This window comes from Trichoderma breve, chromosome 1, assembly GCF_028502605.1.
Source record: "Trichoderma breve strain T069 chromosome 1, whole genome shotgun sequence".
NCBI lineage: Eukaryota > Fungi > Ascomycota > Sordariomycetes > Hypocreales > Hypocreaceae > Trichoderma > Trichoderma breve.
Window position 1 is genome coordinate 700,009 of NC_079232.1, and position 19,886 is coordinate 719,894.

The window sequence follows — 19,886 nt, forward strand, 5'->3', positions numbered from 1 at the left end:
TTGGGGATTAATGCAGCCGCCTTCAACAATGATTGGTCATCCTTGAACAGTATGTTGGCAACCTGCAAATGTAGCCTATGATCAACGAGCAGCGCTTTTACTATTCACTTGTGTTTAAGCCTCTAATATTCGTCCGTGTCGTGTTAAAAGCAGACTTGCTTCGCCTCATTTTATTTTACTACATGCATTGTTTCTTATTTAGGACCAGTCTTTCCGGTGGGGATGCTGAACAGAACCACTCTGGGTCCCTTCAATCCAGCCTCGCCCTCAGCCCAGTCATTCAGACCCTTGTCTACTCTGTAGAATCCTCTTCGCTCGAGCTGGATGATGTCATCCTTCTTCAGCTCGCCAACGCCGGCATCGCAAACGGCATCCTCCATGCTGGCCGTGTTGGGGTTCAAGAAGTCCTCAAAGTTGTCTTCTTCCTCAAGCTTGTCCTTGGTGAGGAGGTAGTCAAACTCCCACAGCTCAGCGGGGACCAGCTTGAAGCCCTCAGCAGAAAGCCAGGTAACCTTCTTCTCAGTGGTCTTGAAGTCACCCTTCAGATTGAGCTCGAGCTTGAAAGATGTGATGGGGTCATCTGAGGTAGAGATGTCTCGAACAAAGGCATTGCCCCAGCCCATCAGAGTGATCTCCTCGTCTGCCTTGAAGCTCTTGGCATCGGCCTGGTCGATGTGAAGAGTAGGTGAGAAGATGACCTTCTTCAGGCCAACACTTGCGTTCTTGGGGTGCTTGGGCCGCTCCTCCACGGTAACGCTAGCCGGGGCCTCCGATCCAGTGACCGAAGCCTTGGCCAGGTCCTTGAGCAGAAGAGCTGTGAATCGGGGAACAATAGGGTCGATAACCTTCTTGTTGTTAGCCCAGAAGGTGGTCCAATCCATGTTGACAACGTTTCGGCTAGGACCCTGCTTGATGATGAAATCACGGAGCGCTTCGACGGTCATTCCTCGTCGTCGAATACCGCGAATGGTGGGCATTCTGGGATCATCCCAGCCCCAGACCTTTCCGGCGTCAACCAGCTTCGCCAGTTTACGCTTGGACAAGAAGGTCTTGACGAAGTTGATTCTGGAGAAGTCCCACATGTGGACTTGGCGCAGTTGAAGGGTATCGATGAACCACTGGTACTGAGGGTTTCGGTCGGTGTACTCGGTGGATCTCAGAGCGTGAGTGACACCCTCGTGGCTGTCGACAACAGGGCAGGCAAAGTCGTACATGGGGTACATCTTCCACTTGTTGCCAGTGCGGTGATGAATGTTTTCGATGTTGCATCGGTAGATGACGGGGTCGCGCATGGCCTTGTTGGGGTTGTCGAAGGAGATCTTGGCACGAATGCAGTGTGCAAGACCCTCCTCGGATGCAATCTTCATCTCCTCGAAAATTCGCAGGGTCTCCTCGACGGTTCGCTCACGGCGCTTTGAAGGGATGCCGTCCATTCGCTGAGCACGCATGGTCTCCTGGTCGGTATCATCGGCGTAGGCTTGGCCCATAGAGATCAGCTTCTTGCACATCTCATACAGGTAGTCGAAGTAGTCAGAGGTGTAGGTCAAGCTGTCAGGCTTGATGCCCATGAGAGCGAGATCCTCCACGATGGCATCCTGGAACTCTTCCTTCTCCTTAGCAGGGTTGGTGTCGTCGAGTCGCAGGCGCATCTGGCCCTTGTAAGCGACATGGCCGAAGTAGTCGCTGAGAAGAGCAGCCTTGGCGTGTCCAATGTGAAGGTAGCCACTATAAGAAGTTAGATATACTGCAAAGCATATAAGTATAGGATTGGAAGTATATATCATACGAAGGCTCGGGCAGGAATCGAGTAACGACGCCCTTGTCGGTATCTTGGAGGGCAAGGTTGTAGTTGGCACCGCCCTTGGCAGCTTTGACGGCGGCGTCTGCCTTGGTAGCCTCCTGGATCTCAGGGTGAGACTGCTCAATGAAGGTGAACCATCGAGTCAGGTTAGGAAGGCCATTCTTGCGGATGAAGCCAATGGCGACCTTGTTGGCTCGGAGAGTCTGCCAGATCTTGGTCTCAAGGTCTCCCAAAGTGTAGCCCTCGAGGTAGGATCGCAGCGTCAGGTGCTTGTCCAAGTCCCTCAGGAAAGGCTCAATGGTGCGGAAGTCACCGGCCAACTTGGCGGAGATGGCGTCAAGCTCCTCGTGCTTCATTTTCTCGGCTTATTTCGACACGGCAATGCGATGAAGTTAACAGAAGCAAGACAAGCTCCTCGTGACTCGAACAACGATTTTCGGCCTGGTGGTGGGGGGAATGGAGGGGCTGAGCTTAGCAGGACGAGGGGCCGGACAATCGTGCCACACATTTTCTTATCGATAACCTGGCTGCCAATTTTTTAGCCTAATTTCCGAGGCACGACACAGCAGAATATGGCGAGGTCGAGAGTCTGGCGCAGGTCTGAAATCCCATCTTGAGCTGCGCTCCGATCACGAACCAACTGCAGAAATGGCGCCAATTGACCGGTGTCTGGCCTCTGTGGCCAGGCTGACGCTCTCACGGCCATCAATACGACCGGCCGTGCCCCTGATACCCCGATTCCTGGCACCGGCGCTGGTTCAGTCCCGACAAGCCTCCGTGGTGCGGACAAAAAAGACGACGAAGAAGAAGGCTGTTCCGAAGGACTTTAAGCGACACAACCTGGAGAAGAGAGAATTTCCCCAGTACACACTATGTGATGCTATGCGGTATTGCTCACTAGCCTGAGAGGAGGGAGTATTGTTCAACATTGCTGATCCAATTATAGAGTTCTACGAGCTGTGGAAGTCGGCCAACCTCCCGCTACGATCAAGTACGAGATTCACATCAACCTCAAGACTGCTAGAAATGGCCCCGTCATAAAGAACAGCATCAGGCTGCCGAATCCCGTGCAGAGCGACTGGCAAATCGCCGTTATTTGCCCCGAAGGAAGCGATATCGCGACTGCTGCTACCGCCGCCGGCGCTGTCGCTGTTGGAGAAGAGACCCTCTTTGAGGCCATTCGCCAGGAAAAGATTGATTTCGATCGTCTGATCTGCCACGAGAACAGCGAGAAGGCGCTAAACAAGGCTGGTCTGGGAAAGATCTTGGGTCCCAAGGGCCTCATGCCCAGCAAGAGGATGAAGACGATTGTAAACGATGTGGTAAAGTCCATTCGCGACTCGGCCGGTGCTGCGGATTATCGAGAGAGACAGGGTGTCATTCGAATGGCCATTGGACAACTTGGTCACACGCCTGATCAGCTCAAGGCCAACATCCAGGCGCTCCTGAAGAAGGTCAAATCGGAATGCGCCGAGATTTCTGAAGAGGTTTCTAAGGAAGTGCACGAGGTTATTTTGAGCACAACGAATGGCCCGGCGCTGAGCTTGAATGCCAAGCTGAATGATCCAGAGAGCGGAATCACCGTTGAGTCATTGTCAGGCGTCATGTAAATCAGTAACGACATGTATAATGTACAATATCCAATTCGATGTATAAAATAGAACGATTGAAGTCAAGGCTTTGCCATGGGGTATCATATTTTGTTTGTTGTTATTTATAAGATTATCTTGGAAATCATCTTCCGCGAAGAGCTTTGACTGCATCGCCCTGCGCATCAAGAACCCTATACACACCAAGGTAGCCCAAAACCCGGCCCTGACCTTTTGTCCCAGCAGCTCGAGCTTCTTTGAGGGCATTGTTCAAGTCTAGCAAAAGTGTATTCCGACACTTCATCAATCGCGCTCTTAACTTGGCGACAAACGCATTCTTCTCGTCTAGCTTTCCAATCAGGATCCCAACTTGGCTGCACTCTCGTGCCGACGCCAGTAGTTGTGAGGGAGGGCTTCCTATCAAGCCTTCTACAGTCTCTGCTTCAAGCTCTTCGTCATCTTCACTATCGTCGTCCCACTCTGCAGCTTGCTTCTTCGGTAAGCTGTCTAATGCCAGTGTTTCCTCTAGAGTAGACAGTCGCTCAGATATCTCCAATATTGCCCGCCCTTGCTCGATTTCTGATCGTACATCTCGCAATTCGTCCGTAAGCGACTCTGCGTCTCTTCTGCGCTCCGAAATCTTTTCCTTGACCTCTTCAACGGCCCTTCGAAAGCCCAAGAGGGAAACTTTTACATCCTCTACTTTCTCGTCGCCTCCTCGCAGTTCCGATCCCAGTGATAAAAATGCTGTGTAGTTCGAATTGACCAGCTCCAAGAGCTCAGTGCTGATTGTTGCTGTTCTCTCGCGCAGATCTGAGCGTAGATCCTCTAGGGTCTGGTGGCGATGCGGAAGAGCTGAGAGGTATTCGGCAGGCTGAAACTCTGTTGCTAGGAAGTCGGTTCGTGGAAGGGCGGCAGGGAATGGCAAGGGAGCATCATCTTCGGCATCTGACGAGTCGGAAGAGGGGAGGTTGAAAGTTGATATAGCCGGTCGGCTGACTCGCTGTGGCAGAGAGAGAGGAGGGGGAATGTTGGCCATGGGAGAGAAATATCGAGGCAATTGGTATCTCAATCGCTTTCAAATCAAGAAAAGACAAGAATTGGACAATACAGTTGTGACGACACTTGAGATACTGTCCTCAGCAAATGGAGTGGACATCTTTCGATGGAGCTCGCTGGCGACACGGTCTAAGTATCCCGCATTAATCAATAACCCCACTATAAGCATATAAATCAGCTCAAGGCCACGCCAACGGCTCAGACAGATCGTCACGATGAGCCTTCGATGGAGAATATATCATCATGATCTTCACATGATATGTTTCAATGCTATGCACCATTTGACAGTTACCATGTCCATCCAGCAGTTTGTAACTAGCGATGTCGGCCAGACCCAATATTGTATGATGATCCCGTGTACGGAGCTCGAGTTGCTCCGCCAAAGTCTGGGCAGCAGACACTAGTCATTGATCCTCACCAATCGGGCTACCAAGGTGAGTGAGTGGATGCAGACGCTTTGTTGAGTGAAGGGCGGAACAGCTATGGTTCGTGCTGGGTGTAACACGAATACGAAGATGGGTCGATTAGCACTTGAGATGGCCCGGAATACTACAGTACGGTTGCCTCAGGGTCCAGATGCAGGATACTGGGCTAGATTGATGCTGCAGTCTCTATCGATAAGATGATGCTAAATGGGTATCGATATCCAAACCAGATAGAAAAGGCGACAGAATTAACGCAGAAAGTGCGCAGTCTTTGGTCAAACAAGTGCCAATATGGAGCACGTAAAGACTCATTGTGGAGATCTGAGTAGCTGAAAATACCTGATTGGCCGCCATCACTGGAGTGGAGCGGATGGCGCGTCAAATTTTTATCAATCAAATCTTATCAATCGATCAAGCCCACTCCCAGTCTCCTGGCATCGGACCAGTGAGACCGTTATAAGAACCAGCCGGGTACGCTCGGGTAACGAAAATCTACAGCTCGCAAATCTTCTCGAGCCCCGCATCCATCTCTCTTTCTGCATCTTGCAATCTCTTCATCTCTCATTGATTGCTGACTTGCTTTTTACGCAAGGCAATTTTTTGCACAAGAACTCCTGAGTCGATTCCCGTAATCATCGGGCAATTCTCGGTGTAAGACCACGTTCGGCTCACGGATACATACCTAACCACTTGCACGCCCTGTGCTGCTTCCCCGACTTCCGAGGGCTCACTTCGGACATTTCACATACGAGCACACAGAACTTGCATATCGGGGAATTCTTATTCCCAACATTCTATTTCTAGACAAAGGGGAGTCTAGAGAAAAAGAGAGAGAACAGCGAACAAACGCAGCCAACTGCGTGCATAAACGGACCCAGTTTTCCCTTCTCGGGCTTCCGAGTTGCAGCCGACAGCGAATCACGGATCATCCTCGTCCGAACCCACTCGACTCGCACCACCATGGCGAGCATTTCACCAACGTCATCTCCTCATCTCCAATCCAGATCCCTGGATATTCGAACAACCAAAGAAGACTTGCATTCTATTAAAGTCGAACCTTCACCGCCTGAGGCCTCTTCGGCTCCTCGCAAACGAGCGCCTCTGCCCTCTCAGCCCAAATCCGCCGCCCCGCCACAGGCTCCATTTGTGCGCATCTCACTTCCGCCAGTCAACAAAATGTCCATGACGGCAGTCATCAGCCCCAACCCGCCAATGGAACAGCCTCAGCCAAAGATGTCGATGACCTCCAAGGAATGGGTCATCCCGCCGCGGCCCAAGCCTGGGAGGAAGCCGGCCACTGACACTCCGCCAACCAAGCGCAAGGCTCAGAACCGAGCAGCCCAGAGGGCGTTCCGCGAGAGACGGGCTGCGCGGGTTGGCGAGCTTGAGGAGATGCTGGATGAGCACAAGAAAACTCAGGACAATCGGGAGAAAGAACTGACCGATAAGATTCACAGCCTGGAGCTGGATGTACAGTCGTTTAGATCCAGATGCCTGCTGTTGGAGAGTATGCTGGAGCGAGAGCGACAGGAGCGTATGCGCGCCGAGATGCAGGCCGAGACGCTCAGTCGCAGATACGAACAGGCCACTTTCCGATCAGACAGCTTACCTTCCATGCCGCACCAGTCATATAATCGGCAGCAGCATCACCAGCCTCCCCAGCAAAGGCACAGTCTATCGGACAATCTGTCGGACAGTCGATTGGCTCAACAGCAGTCAACGGCACGACACTTTTCCATCTCTCAAATAGTTACACCGCCTGAAACTATGGATGCCCACTCCCCTCATGATCTATCTGAAACACATCTCACCTGTGGTAGCTGCTCACCAAATGGACACTGCGCCTGTGCTGAGGAAGTCCTCGCATCAGTGGTCAGTGGGTGCGGCAAGTGCGGCTTCGGAACAACCTGTCAGTGTCTAGACGACACTGCAAAGATTGCTAGCCACGTACCAGACTTGAAGCGGCCTATATCTCCATCAGGAGGAGCATCTCAAGAAAAGCGCCAGCGGTCAATGGCGGCCGCCAGCAGAGAAACAGACTTTAGTTCCTTCTTCACCAGGACGACACAGCTGCCGCCACCTCAGCCCAGCTCCATCATGTCACAGCCCCTTTCAACAGACTTTAGAGATAGTTGCGGGTTCTGCAAAGATGGGACCTATTGCGTCTGTGCCGACACCGCCATGGCAACGCCCGCCATGACACCGGCAGACGCCTCACCTCCAGTGACAAGACAAACCAGGACACCACCTCCCATGGAGTCTGACGTTGTCACTCCGCTGCCACCCATGGCAATGGAAATGACAGCCGACGGAGCAGTCAAGCTGCCGCGCCGAAAGCAAGCGCGCTCCCAACCGCAGACAGCCACAGCTTCTCGCGGTAGCTGCGGCCCCAACGGCCCGGGCACATGCGCTCAGTGCCAGGCTGACCCGAAATCGGGCTTGTTCTGCAGACTGATGGCGGCCAGCTTCAACCGCGAGCAAGGTGCCAGCGCAGACGGCTGCTGCGGTGGGAAGGGAGCCGGCGGCGGCTGTTGCAAGTCCAAGCCCAGCCAAGAGAAGGTTACACTTCCTAGCGTAGCCAGTCTTGGGCTAAGCTGCGCGGAGGCCTACCAAACACTGTCCAGTCATCGTAACTTTGAGCAGGCGGCCGATGAGATTGGGTCTTGGCTACCAAAGCTCAAGGCTCATCCGGCGGGCGACCCTAGGGTGACACAGACGGGCAGGATACCGATCGAAGTCGAGGCGGCAAGCATCATGAGCGTGCTCAAGGAATTTGACATTCGATTTGGAAGGGAATGCTAGACGATGAGCTGTAAGTCAGGTTCGGTGCAATGGCCGCCATCGCTTGTTGCGACTTGAGTCGTTAGACGAGCTGTGCAGCTCTGTACATTATATCATATATCTTTTTTTTTTCCTTTTAGCGAGATACAGCAACTTTGTCGGTTCGCTGTCGCATGCAGTACTACGTTTATGGTAGGAGTTACGTTTCAAAAAGCAAAATTCGATTTCTCATCATATCATATCAAATCATATCATATCATATCGAATTCCATGGTTCCATACATGCAGAGTGATTCGTACAATATCCAGGGTATTAATCCTCACAACACCAGCAAGCGCATCACAATACCGCGTCTTCACAACAAATAGGAAAACAAACAAACAAATAAACAAACAAAACCCAACTGCATAATTAAACGCACACAAAAAGATTCTTTAACCCTCTCCCAACTCCTATCCCCACCCCTACCACCAAAAATGCTCCATCGCCACCGTCATCCCACCCCCATCTCCATATCTGCACTCGTACGTATTGGCTCAGTCTCTCTCTTCTCTCCTCCACCCTTTCACCGATTGCAACAAGGCGACCACACACATTTCACTTGACTGCGCGCATCCTGCTTAATTCACGCAACCTGCCCGTACGGGCGACGTGGAGTAAGATGCATGGCTGGCTTAATATGGGTCCTTGCTTTTTTCTTCTCAATCTCTTTCGTTCTTCTTTTTCACAGCCCAGCCTCGTCTGACACGAGGTTATCGTGACGCAGCGGTTACGCGGAAGGCCGTCGATATTCAAATCAGAATGTCTGTCTTTCTGGAAGATGCATACGAGTTACGAGTTACGACTGGTGGATATCTCATTTACCACCGAAGCAGTGAATGAAGATGGCCACGCACCAAGTCATGAGGTGGAAAGGCGTGCTGTTACTAGCACATGAATGCGTCTGTTTTCATTGTTGCTGTCCGGAGAGTCATAGCCGAGAGTCATGACAGCCCCGTTGGGCTGATTTTTGGATATTGATCCAACGATGCAACGGGCCGAGTGAATAAGCCTATTGATACCTCGGGTCGTAGGCCGCCCAATAGGCAATACTTGTACGAGGACGAGAGAGGATTTTCCCTGTTTTTAAAAGCATACCCCGGCCCTTTGTTGTGGCCCAGCCCATGCTTCTGATGGATCTCACGTATGGATACTGCCACATGTTCGATGAAGCTGACCCACGACGACGACATGTCATCACCACCCTCCAGAAACACACCGAGCGTGTCTAGCTCGCTGGAGACGGACACGAGATTGAGCCCAGATGCGAACGGACGAGAGAGACCCGTTTTGAAGACCTGGCTGCTCCAGAATGCCCCAGAGTATCGGCACCTGGAAGCCCTGCGACAAAAGGTATGTGGTGATGTTATGCTACATATGTACTTGCACTAGAAGAGTGTTGCTCTCAACAACAACAACCGGCGTCTTATTTTCTAGTCAAGATTTAATAGATAGTGTGTGCTCATTGATATGTTAGGGATGGGAGAACAAAGCCGGTGATGTGTTTTTCGAAAAGCAAAGACACCAAGCGGACCACGCAGATGAAAAGACGATCAAATTCTTCTATAAAATGATGAAGAACATTGCCAGCGAGATGAACCAAGCCACCGGCGCACTCCGAGTCCACGTAACGTGGCCCGGCAAGCCCCGGATGCTAGACTTTTGCACAGCTCCGGGTGGGTTCCTAGAATCAGCCATCAGGATGAATGCCCGAGCCGAAGCCACGGGGTTCTCGCTGCCACCCACTCAGGGAGGACATGAGGTCATCATGCCGCTAGGCGCAAACGTAGCATTCAAATACGCGGACATTACCATGTTTGCTGGGGATATGGGTTGTTACACGGAGGACATTCCTCAAGACCACCCAGACGCCGAGAGCTTTGTATTGGAGCCGGCCATTGAGCGTGAGCGGCGCTTCGATCTCATCTTCTGCGATGGGCAGGTTTTGAGAACCCACGCCCGAGCCGCCTATCGGGAGCCGTGGGAGTCGCGGCGTCTGACAGCTACGCAGCTCGCCATTGGGCTCGAACACGTCTCGCTAGGCGGCACCATGGTGGTCCTACTACACAAGCTAGAGGCCGTGGACACTGTGAACCTGCTATACATGTTTAGCAGGTTCTCCTCCATCCAGCTGTTCAAGCCCAGGAGCGCCCACGCCAAGAGGTCTTCGTTCTACATGGTGGCGACGAACATCAAGAGCGATTCGCCCGAGGTGAGAGAAGCCATAGAGTACTGGAAGACGCTGTGGAGGGTCTTGACGTTTGGCTCCGACGAGGAGCGAAGCAACAAGATATCGGAGGGTCACATGGATCAACAGGTGTTGGTGGAGCAGTTTGGGCCAGACCTTGTAAGGCTCGGGAAGAGGATATGGGAGATTCAGGCCAGAGCCCTCGAGAAGGCGCCGTTCATGCAGGCCGGGCAGAATGAGAGGATCCAAAGACCGGCTGAAGGGGGACCCTCATCTTTCTCATCTTGGCAATAGGCAGGAAAGGAAAAAGCTGTATAAGCAGAAACCGGCCCATGACCAGGCTTGTACAGTATCGTATCGTATATCGTCTCCGTTAGCACTAGCAGCAACTTCTGTAGCGTTCCACAAGGGAGCAGAAAGCTTCTTTTTCGCCGCATCCTGTGCACTAGCAGACTTGATTTAAGCCAAGCCACGTTCCCAATCCAGTGTGTCGAATATGTGAAGCTTCCTGGAACGGGGTTGGGACTCGCCAAAGGGAGGCTAGGTTCGTCTGCGGTGAGTTGTCAAAAGAGGCGCCCCCCCAGTCGCGACAATTGTCAGCGCACCGACCAGAGCCTCGGAAAGCCCTCAGCAGCCGCTAGTTACACCGCTTGGGCGGCTTGGAAATCGAGCGATTGTTTGGCTGTAATTGGAGGATGGCAGGTCGAGAGGCCTCGGAAAGGAGGTCAAGACATGATGTACGTATGAGCAGATGGGTACCTATCAAAGTGCGCATGCCGGCTGCGGTTGACCAAGTACCTGCGAGGTTAGTCCGGCCTGTTGCAGTTGCAGGCACTAGAAGATGCTGCAGCCAAAGGATCCCGGGAAGATGCAGAGAGCTTTGAAGGTGCAGGTGATGAATCATGTGACGCGGCGGGCAGCTCAACTTGGGGAGAGTCTGGAATACGGGAGCAAAAATTGGTGCAAGATGGAATGACATCCAATCCATTCGATTACGGTATGTATTACACTGCAGCGAGCTTGAAGAAGGAAGCTGTGGAGTCTGTCTTGTAAGAGGCACTAGGCGAGGCCCGCCGAGGGAAAAAAAGATGTACCCACCACTCAAGCTCGAAATGGTTATGGATGATGATTTGTTGCTTCGCCTTGCTGACTGGCTGGGCTGGTGCTGGTACATGTTTGGATAGTCACGGCACAGGGCAACGGTAAGGTATTAGGTAGGTATGGATTATTCACGACACACTTGCTCGCGGTTGTTGCATGTCAGGCGACGCGGCGCATGACGGAAGACGAACTGCCTGGGCCATTGGCCGAAGGGGCGGGTTTGTCGTGATCGGTCGGGGCGCTCGGGGGCAGAAACGGAGACAGACGACGAGAAGGAAAGAGAAGAGAAGCAAGAGAGCAAGGAAGAGGAAGGGAGCGCGCGGATGGCGATGCGAGACCAGAGGCGGTTGGTTGGACGGACATGCTTGGTGCTACTGCCGGTGCTTGCTGGGACGATGCTGGATGCTGGACCGCCGGGAGGCAAAGGGGAGCCGTTGGGACGCATGGAGGTGTCGGGCGCGGCGCCTGATTGGGCCCTTGTGCGTGAGCTGGCATCCATCTCGTTGCTGCCGCATGGCGTGGACGACGCAGATTGGGCGAGGCGGGCGAGGGCCTGGGGCCGTTTCGTGGTGGACATGGATTGGCCGGTGGATGCGATTGCGTCCGGATGGGGTTGAGGCACGATGCCAATGCAATGCACTGCCAACTCATCTGCTGCTCCCGACCACTTGCAACCAGACAACCGCGCGCACCCTCGTCGCTTTTTGAGTCACTTGCGCGCACAGTCTGGCTCCCACGCTTCCCGTACGGCTGCATGCCATGTATGTATGCGTGTGTCTGTGCAGCAAGCAAGCAGCAGCAGCGCGCGGGAAGCGTGAGCATGAAATGAGCGTGAGCGTGAGCGCGAGCCAGACCAGAGGAAGCGTGTGTCGGTTGTGTGGCCCAGCCAGCCCAACGCCGCCGTCTCGTCTCTGTGTGTGCATGGATGGATGCATTGCATCGCCCTCTTTCGTCCATTCGATCTCTCGATAGCGTACGGTAAGGTAAGGTAGCCATGGATGGAAGCCGTAACTTGAGGTAAGTATTGCATCAAATGCTAGGCACGCACATATGTACGAGTACCTGCTCAGGCATAACTGGACTGGACCGGACTGGACTGTATGCAATGTGCCATGGAACATGGAACATGTAAGCCCGCTTGCTGCGTGACGGGTGCGGGTAGTATATCATGCCTCCACGCTGTTGTTTGTGTAATTCGTATCTCGTCTCGTCTCGAAAAGCCACCGCCACTCTTCCCTTCCTCTGCCAGAAAACGTATTGGATCATACTGTATCCTACTTGTACACTGCCGTGTCTGTTGTGAAATTCTGCTGGCTGCTCGTGCCCTTGTGTAGCGCCGGCCGTCGACTAAGAAAGCGATCGTATCATATCATCGCCACTAGGCCAACGAGAGTACACCCATACGTCCTCGCACCGAGATTTGCCGTCTGGTCTTGATTCGAGACCTACATACCGATATTGCCCTGCCTGTCTGCCTGCCTGTCCCAAAGGTGCCAGTGCCAGTGCCAGCAAACTTGACCGTTGACGACTCGTGCTCTCTCTGCCGTCGTCTCTTCGTCAGCACCCCCCGATACACTCACGTCACTCCCGTCTTCGTTCTTCTATTCGCTCTGCCTACACCGCACCTGCACAGAGAAAAGATGGCCTGGTCCAGTCCGGCCCAGCCCGACGTCTAAAATAGCCAGCCAGCACAGTACCTTTGGATATACGAGTGCCAGCAAGCACTTGAAAGTACTGCCAGGGGCAGACAGCTGTCAAACACCAGCAAAGCAAAGCCAAAGGAAGAAGAGAAAAAAACACTCCACCTCCAGCCGCCGAACCCTCGCGATCCAGCGGCGACAGGCCCTATAAACTCGACCCTAGCAGCCCCATTGCCGTGCTATCGGTGGGGCCCAGCCTGGGAGCAGCGCTAAGCACCAGGCCTGTTTTTGCTACCCCACGCCGGCTCCAGCGCATTGTGCCTTACAGCTTCAATCACTTCCAGTCCCTCTCCCTTGGCACTCGACCTTGTCCTTCCAGCCTTCTCTCTCGCATCTTAATAATAATAATAGCAGTATTATTATTAGCTCGTCAGCTGCTGCCTTTGGCCTTGGTCTCAGCCGTCTCTCCTATTCCTACTGTTTTTAAAGTTTTTTTGTATCGGATAGCAGAGGAGCTGGCTCTGCGCCAGAGTCCTGTTTGATACCTTTTTACTTGGATTACCTCCCATACTTTTTTACCTTTGCCTGCGAAACCTCCGCACCCGAGCCCCTCCAAAAAACTGCCGCCGAGCTCTTTTACCTATTAACCAGCCCACCACCCTCGACCTCTTTTTTTCCTCCCAACCTCCTACATCTCGCCGCCTGTCTCTCTCTCGCCAGCTCAGAGCTGATCTCTACATCCATCTATACCTGTCTTATACCCTCGGCTTCTTCTTCATCGCCATCGACCGCTGAAGCTGCTGCCAAAACAACTAGCCCGTCTCGGTAGTCGCCGGTCGAGCCATAGTTCAACGGCCTTTGAGCCCTACTATACCCACTCACCTTGTCCAGGGAACAAGAATGATCCCCATGCAACGCTCTCTCTCATCGCCAGACTGCATTCAATCCTCCCCACGTACGTTGCCGCCGTCCTCTGGCCCAGCTTTCTCCCGGAAATTTGACATTGCACTCGTGTACTGATGGTTCATGCCACTGGTTCAGCCGTGTCACCCACGGTTACGCACGAATCGAGATCTTCCACTCCGTCACCGGACAAGAACAACGGCGCCAATAACACCACAAGTAACAACAACGGCGTGGATGCTCAGCGGCCAAAGCGGTACGAGTCGCGAAGTCCCAGCCCGACGCCCACTCGCTCTTCCGACATCCCCCAGACCTTGGCTTTGCGCCTGAGTGATGATGTCCAACCTCGCCGTGGACGTCACCCCCGCCATCAGTCTCCCATGGCCTCTCGAAAGGCCATTGTGGCACAGCCCAACCTGCCAAACTCGAGCAACGCAAGGCATGGCTCCAACTACCGCCCGCTGACTCCGACGAGCTCGTCAAACGAGACTCTGCCCGGGTCAAAGTATACCAAGAAGCCCTTGTTGCAGGATACGTCCATGTACACGAATACCCACCTGGTGCGGGACAGTGACAACACCACGCTTGAGGAGCTTGCCCACGTTGTGCGCCTCTCCAAATACCAGGAGCGCAAGCGCGCCAACACTCGAATCCGCCTGCAGAGGAGCCTCATCTCCACTGCATTGAGCGCCCGCCTGACTCGCTGCGGCGAGATGGCCCATCGCTACCTTGTTGAGAGCTTCCGGAAAGACGACAAGGACAACTTTGCGGCCCTGTACAATGCTATTCACGACGTCCGCAAGAGCTGCGATGAGCTCCGCCGATATGCTCTTTTGGAGCCGGAGCTGGAATCTCTGTCCTCCTCTGCCGCCCTGGGCTCGTCCGAGAGCCTGGACACACCCACTAACTCAACAGTTGGCGTCGTCGATCCGCTCAAGTCCATCACCCCGTTTTTGCATGACATCTCTGCTTCCGCCAGAGAGACCTTTATCGAGTTTCTGACACAGATCCGAACCAATCCTGACTACCTTGCCACTCGCATATGTGCCCTCTCGAGCTCAGAATTGAATGTCTTTTTGAATTTCCACAAAGGTTTGGAGCCGGTTGAGTCGGTTCTCCCATTCCCCACGAGAAACCCCAACCGGCCCCATGCAAGTGCCTCGGGACGTAGCACCTCTAACACAGATATCGAGAGGCTCCTTTCTTTCCAGAGACATGATCCGCTCTCGATCCTGATCCATGCTTGTTTTGCCAATTCGGCCGGCCCAGATAGCTCCGAGGACCAGCGACGCACTGACATCTGGGCCACGGTCCTGGCCAGGCTGATAGCCGAACCCAAGTCTGCCGGTGAACACTTCCTGATTTGTGTGCTAAACATCTGGACAGCTATGCGCGATTGGTCTGGTAAATCCAAAATGGAGTGGTACCTGATGAAGATCCTTGAAGACGGTGCCTTTCTGCTGGATCGCGCAGAGGATCAGCATGGCACTCGCTTCAACCTCTCAGACTGGAACCAGTCGGATGAACTCGCAGCCAAGGACTTTTACGACCGCGCCGTCAACGGCTTGTTTGAGCTGGTCGACGACGAGGATGCTACCGGTATCCCTGAGGGCCTCCTGGAACTTGGAAATGCCATCCTGAGCAAGCTCGAAAACAAGTTTGTGGAGAACACCTCCAAATGGCTCGTCTGGAGATGCCTCTTCTTTGTCTTCCTGCTCGGGGTAATCATCCACCCCGAGTACTATGGCATGCTAGCTGAGTATCACATCACTCCCTATGCCAGGGAGAAGATTCTGAAAAAGGTTGCCATGAAAGCCCATGAATACGTTTCAAGCATGTGGAGCGGAAAGCCTTCGGCCACCTGCGTCCCCGTGAACATCCCGCCCAAGATCAAAGGCCATGTGGAAAACATCCTCGCCAGATTCCAGGGGACTCGATCCAAGGTTCCTGCCGCTAAGCTCCTGCCGGCCAGATCAATCACCTCCCTCAGGGAGACTGTTGAGGTCCGCCCCTACTTGGTCATCAGCCCTGCCGATCTGGGAACGCTGGTGAATGCTCTCTTCCCGGAGAAGCGGCCCCACTCCGCACGTTCTGGCCCAGCCTCCATTTCCGGGTTGTCGGCCATCTCCCAGCCCATCTCCATGGCCAATCACCACAAGAACAGCTTTGATACGGCTTCCATTATCAGCACCAGTGCCTCATCCATCATGAGTGACGCCACCACGTCTCGCGACTTCATCTACGACCTCAACACTGCAACCCCACGCTACTCTCCTCCTGCCGAGGACCCTGAGGAGCAAAGACGCCTGAGCAAGTATGAGGATGATGGCTATCGCCTCAGACTCGCCATCCATGAAATGCAGCAAAACCTTGGCTCAGATGTCGTTCGCGGATCAAGCCACCCATGCGCCGAGAGGTGGGTAGTTCTCTTCATCTCCCCTGACGGAAAGAGCCTATCTACACAGATGACCTACGATCCGGATGATGAGCTCGAGGACGAGGAAAACTCGTCCAGCACCGACACCGATGAGGATGAGACACCGCAACGCCCAGAGCTGGACAAGGACTATCATCAGCTGCGAAACTCTGTTCTAAAGCTGGTGGAAGATTATGAGATTCCTCGCAGCCTGGAGCCTGAGCGTGGACGAGCGCAGCTCAGCAATCGGGCTTCGGGTCTCAGGAAATACACATCACGAAACAGAATCATTCAGCCAGAGAAGACTGTTGCCAGCCGGAACCCTTATCGAAAGCAAATGGGCGTCGACGGTACAATTTCCACTACCGACTTGACGCCGAAGGAACCCGAAGAGTCTGAGCCTGTCTTAATCACTATGCTCAAGGCGGCCTCATCTCAGTCAAAAGCTCAGGCAGACTTTGTTTCGGCACACATGTACTGGAAGACGCTGAACCAGCTTACGGCGCTGGCATCGAGCTCTCTCAGACAGGACGGATTCGCTGCTCTGATCAACATTCTAGCTAGGGGACCACGCGACGCCATTCGCCGCTCTGCATCTGCCATTGAAGAGTACGATGCTTGGCTGGTTTGGCTGAAACAAAGCCAAGAACGCCACGAGGGCCTAATCGACACCATGATGAAGCGCGTCAATGCCATCCGCGACAAGATGTGGTACGTGACCGACGTTCGCAATTCCAAGGAATATGCGCACAGCCGTGACATTTGTCAGGCTCTCAAGACCATGGGTATGCCGCGTCGTTGGAGCTCGTTTCAGCGGTCAAGAGCTCACAACAACCGCGGTCCTAGTGCCTCCTACCTCTACCGCACCGAATCGCAGATTATGGACCTCCTGGCCGCTTCGGAGGAGCAAGGCGGGCCGAACAAGCTTAGCGATGATCAGGCAGAGATGACCTCCATGTGGCTGCACCAGTACGGAATTGAGAATTTTTGCCAGGGAGAGGAGAGGATCCACCGGTTCAATTGTGAGGTGGACCGATGCATCAGTAAGCTGGTTGGGGAAACTCTTCGAGATGCGCCGGTGCTGTGGTCAAGCGAGCTGTATAAGCGTGACAAGCTCGTATATGATCGTAGCAAAGCAAGAGACCGCGATCACTCGTGGGCTGGTGATGACTCTACGAGCATCATCAGCGAGCAAGATAGGCGCCATACATCATCGTCATCTGGTCGCTCTAGTTCATTTGCCCGCGATTTGAGGTCCATGACAAGCAACAACACCAGTCATCACTCTTTGGACTCGTCAAGGCATAGCCACTCGAGGACTGGTGGGATGCTCGCTGACATTCCCGATGGACAAGAATATTTCGACAAGGCGTCGCCTGTTGATTCTTCGGGCACATTTTGGTCGCCGTTCCAACCAGCCATGTCTACCAGCTCGGCCCCATCGCGATACTCGCCTACCACCAGTCTTACCAATGTGTCGACAACTTTCTCAGCTCCTCACCACACGATTCCTTCAATCACAAGCGTGTCCACCGGCCGACCAAGCACAGCTGCTTCATCCAACGACACTATTCAACAGCATCGCAATGATGATGAAAAGACGCGATTCTTGAACGAGCTCAAGCAAACTCTCACCAGCTTGTTGCTGTCTGATCTGGGCAACCAAGTTCTAGCACGGGGCTCGGAGACTGATGGCTGGTTCCAGAAGCTTGGTCAGCAATGCATCGATAGGAAGGATGCCCTGGAGAGACGAGCTCGTCGCAAGTCTGACAAGAAGTCCATGTCGAAACCAGGAATTGCTAGGCCGAGGGGCCTTGAAAAGAAGAGGAGCTTTGGAAACCTCAGGAATCCGACCGACAACACTGACAGAATGTCGGAGCCCGCCGATAACAACAGTCCCGTGGCTTCTCCAGAGTCTCCCATGGCTACGATTGATCCACCCCCCGTCCCCAAGGAAACCTCAAATGAGTTCCCCTTCAAGAAGGCTTACCAGCGTCTTTTGAACATGTTCTGTGTCCATCCCAACCCTTACGCAAAGCTGAATGCCCTGAATGAGTTGGAACAGCTCATCATCGCTTCGATGTTGTCTAGTGGTCCGAAGAGGGCGCGATGGAACAGATCTGATGCAGGCTCCAGCATCGTGGAAGACCACGGCTCAAGCTCCCGTCCCACTCCGTTGGAGGGCATGATTGACAATGTCAAGGAGCGCCGGCTGCAGGCCATCCAATCCGGCCTTCCATCGACCGGATTTTCTTTCACATCTCGCGGATCCAACTCGGAGACGCGATCTATTGTGTCTGGTGGTGCGTCCAACTCAGACCTCATCACCAAAGAGCTTTACACTCTCTTCCGAGACGCCTCAATTCGACCAAAATCTCTCTTCCGTGACTTGCAGTTCATCGCTGCCTTTGTCCCTGCCTCTATCCTTGATAGGCCGGAGAAAGGCAAAGCCTTCTGGAATGCAGGACTCGCAGCGCTCAAGCTGAAATCGGAGGTGTGCCGAACCATGGTGGAGATGGCAGACGAGGTGGTTGCAGCCCATGCGCATGCTCGCCAGTCAACTACTGATGGCGCTACTCCCCTCGACACACCTCAGTCAGCGACTGGTACTCCCCCACCCCCATCCACCATGTATGGACTGAACGATGTTGGTAAAATGTGGACCATTACCGCTAAAGAAGGATACCCCACGGCGCAGCGTGAGCTCGCCTTGTTCTACTTATCTAACCCCGAATACGTTGAAAGAACAACGCTTCCCTTGTCCAAGCCGAGGGAAGTGTTTAAGCAAACGGTTATGGAGAAGTATGGCCGCACCAGAGGCGGCCTCGGCGGCCCCAGTGCTGGCGGCCTTGGCAGTGTAGGTGTTTCCTCTAGAGGCTCTGGATCTGGAAATGGCGGCTCTGGCGATGGGCAGCTCTCCGGTGGCAACGAAGGTGATGTTAGAACTGATCCAGGTTTGATGTGTGTCGCTGTCCACTGGATGGAAGCGGCAGAACAGGGTGGCGACGAGCTTGCCTCGAGCTTCCTGCGACAAAACGAGTTTATGGGACTGAGTTGATTGGCTTTTTTCCCACAGTATTCGTATACGAGTACGGTAGCCAAGTTGGAGACTTTACTTGGCTATGGCTCACATCATGATTTATTCATTGTTTTTGATCTTTATTTCCGGCGTTTGCGCTCATGCTTAGGCGACACAAATGCATCCTTGAACAGAGGGCATACTCTTACCATATTCCCTTTGTTCATCCCTTACCAATCTGATCTTTTTTGCATCATGACGCACGCAAATGGAACTGGCAACGCGGGTATGAATTCACGACATGGTATGATGGCATTTATAACGATCTCAAGCCTTGTTTTTCTTTGATGAGAGAAAGATGAAGATTTTATTTGCATCTGAGTCATGAATTCAATCAACACTCACAAAAAAAAAGATGAGAGCTTCTTTTTTCCTCCTTTCTTCTTTCTTCGGCCGGTATAGAATATGAGGGAACAGCGGGCTAGCTGGCTGGCTCCTCTGATTTTATGATACCAATCAGTAACGGACGAAAAAAATGGTGTTGGGATCATTTTTTTATATCATTATTACTCTTTTATTTTATTTAAACTGCGTGCGAAGCCTGCCTTTTTAGCTCTTTAGATAGACGGACACCCACGTTCCTTTTTTATTCTTTCGCTTTACTGCTTTTTTGGATTTTGTTGTTTTTTGGTATAAGCTTTTTTTTGGAAAGATGAGACGAAGTTGAGTTGTGGCGGAGGATATACCATGAGTTAAAAAAACTTGTTGGCTGGCATTTGTATAGCATGCGCGCTGAATTTTATTTTAGAAAAGAAGAAGAGAGATCCAATACAATGAATGAAGAAAGAATTAGAGAAACATTTGTGTGAAGAATGTCATGATTGCAGATGTTGAAAGCAGACACTGCATAGTATTCGCATTATC

The 19,886-nt window shown here is 53.0% G+C and overlaps 6 protein-coding genes across 6 annotated transcripts; 4 read left to right on the top strand and 2 right to left on the bottom strand.

The window, feature by feature from the left end:
• Positions 1–194: 194 nt before the first annotated feature.
• Positions 195–2,157, bottom strand: T069G_00246 (tRNA synthetases class I (E and q), catalytic domain-containing protein; the record flags this gene model as incomplete). The annotated part of the gene is made up of 2 exons (XM_056167456.1): positions 195–1,725; positions 1,787–2,157. 2 exons carry the CDS (start codon positions 2,155–2,157, stop codon positions 195–197), a joined length of 1,902 nt encoding a protein of 633 aa, XP_056032772.1.
• Positions 2,158–2,449: 292 nt separating this feature from the next.
• On the top strand, positions 2,450–3,411 carry T069G_00247 (ribosomal protein l1p/L10e family domain-containing protein; the record flags this gene model as incomplete). Its single annotated transcript, XM_056167457.1, has 2 exons — positions 2,450–2,688; positions 2,748–3,411. The coding sequence occupies 2 exons, from the start codon at positions 2,450–2,452 to the stop codon at positions 3,409–3,411; spliced, it is 903 nt and encodes a 300-aa protein (XP_056032773.1).
• A 124-nt stretch (positions 3,412–3,535) lies between these two features.
• Positions 3,536–4,429, bottom strand: T069G_00248 (conserved oligomeric golgi complex component domain-containing protein; the record flags this gene model as incomplete). The annotated part of the gene is made up of 1 exon (XM_056167458.1): positions 3,536–4,429. One exon carries the CDS (start codon positions 4,427–4,429, stop codon positions 3,536–3,538), a length of 894 nt encoding a protein of 297 aa, XP_056032774.1.
• A 1,405-nt stretch (positions 4,430–5,834) lies between these two features.
• On the top strand, positions 5,835–7,676 carry T069G_00249 (minimal binding motif of hap4 for binding to hap2/3/5 domain-containing protein; the record flags this gene model as incomplete). Its single annotated transcript, XM_056167459.1, has 3 exons — positions 5,835–6,020; positions 6,096–7,163; positions 7,233–7,676. The coding sequence occupies 3 exons, from the start codon at positions 5,835–5,837 to the stop codon at positions 7,674–7,676; spliced, it is 1,698 nt and encodes a 565-aa protein (XP_056032775.1).
• A 1,186-nt stretch (positions 7,677–8,862) lies between these two features.
• T069G_00250 (ftsJ-like methyltransferase domain-containing protein) lies at positions 8,863–10,177 on the top strand (the record flags this gene model as incomplete). The annotated part of the gene is made up of 3 exons (XM_056167460.1): positions 8,863–9,048; positions 9,173–9,784; positions 9,827–10,177. 3 exons carry the CDS (start codon positions 8,863–8,865, stop codon positions 10,175–10,177), a joined length of 1,149 nt encoding a protein of 382 aa, XP_056032776.1.
• A 3,347-nt stretch (positions 10,178–13,524) lies between these two features.
• Positions 13,525–19,001, top strand: T069G_00251 (uncharacterized protein; the record flags this gene model as incomplete). Its single annotated transcript, XM_056167461.1, has 3 exons — positions 13,525–13,579; positions 13,666–18,800; positions 18,858–19,001. 3 exons carry the CDS (start codon positions 13,525–13,527, stop codon positions 18,999–19,001), a joined length of 5,334 nt encoding a protein of 1,777 aa, XP_056032777.1.
• Positions 19,002–19,886: the final 885 nt, after the last annotated feature.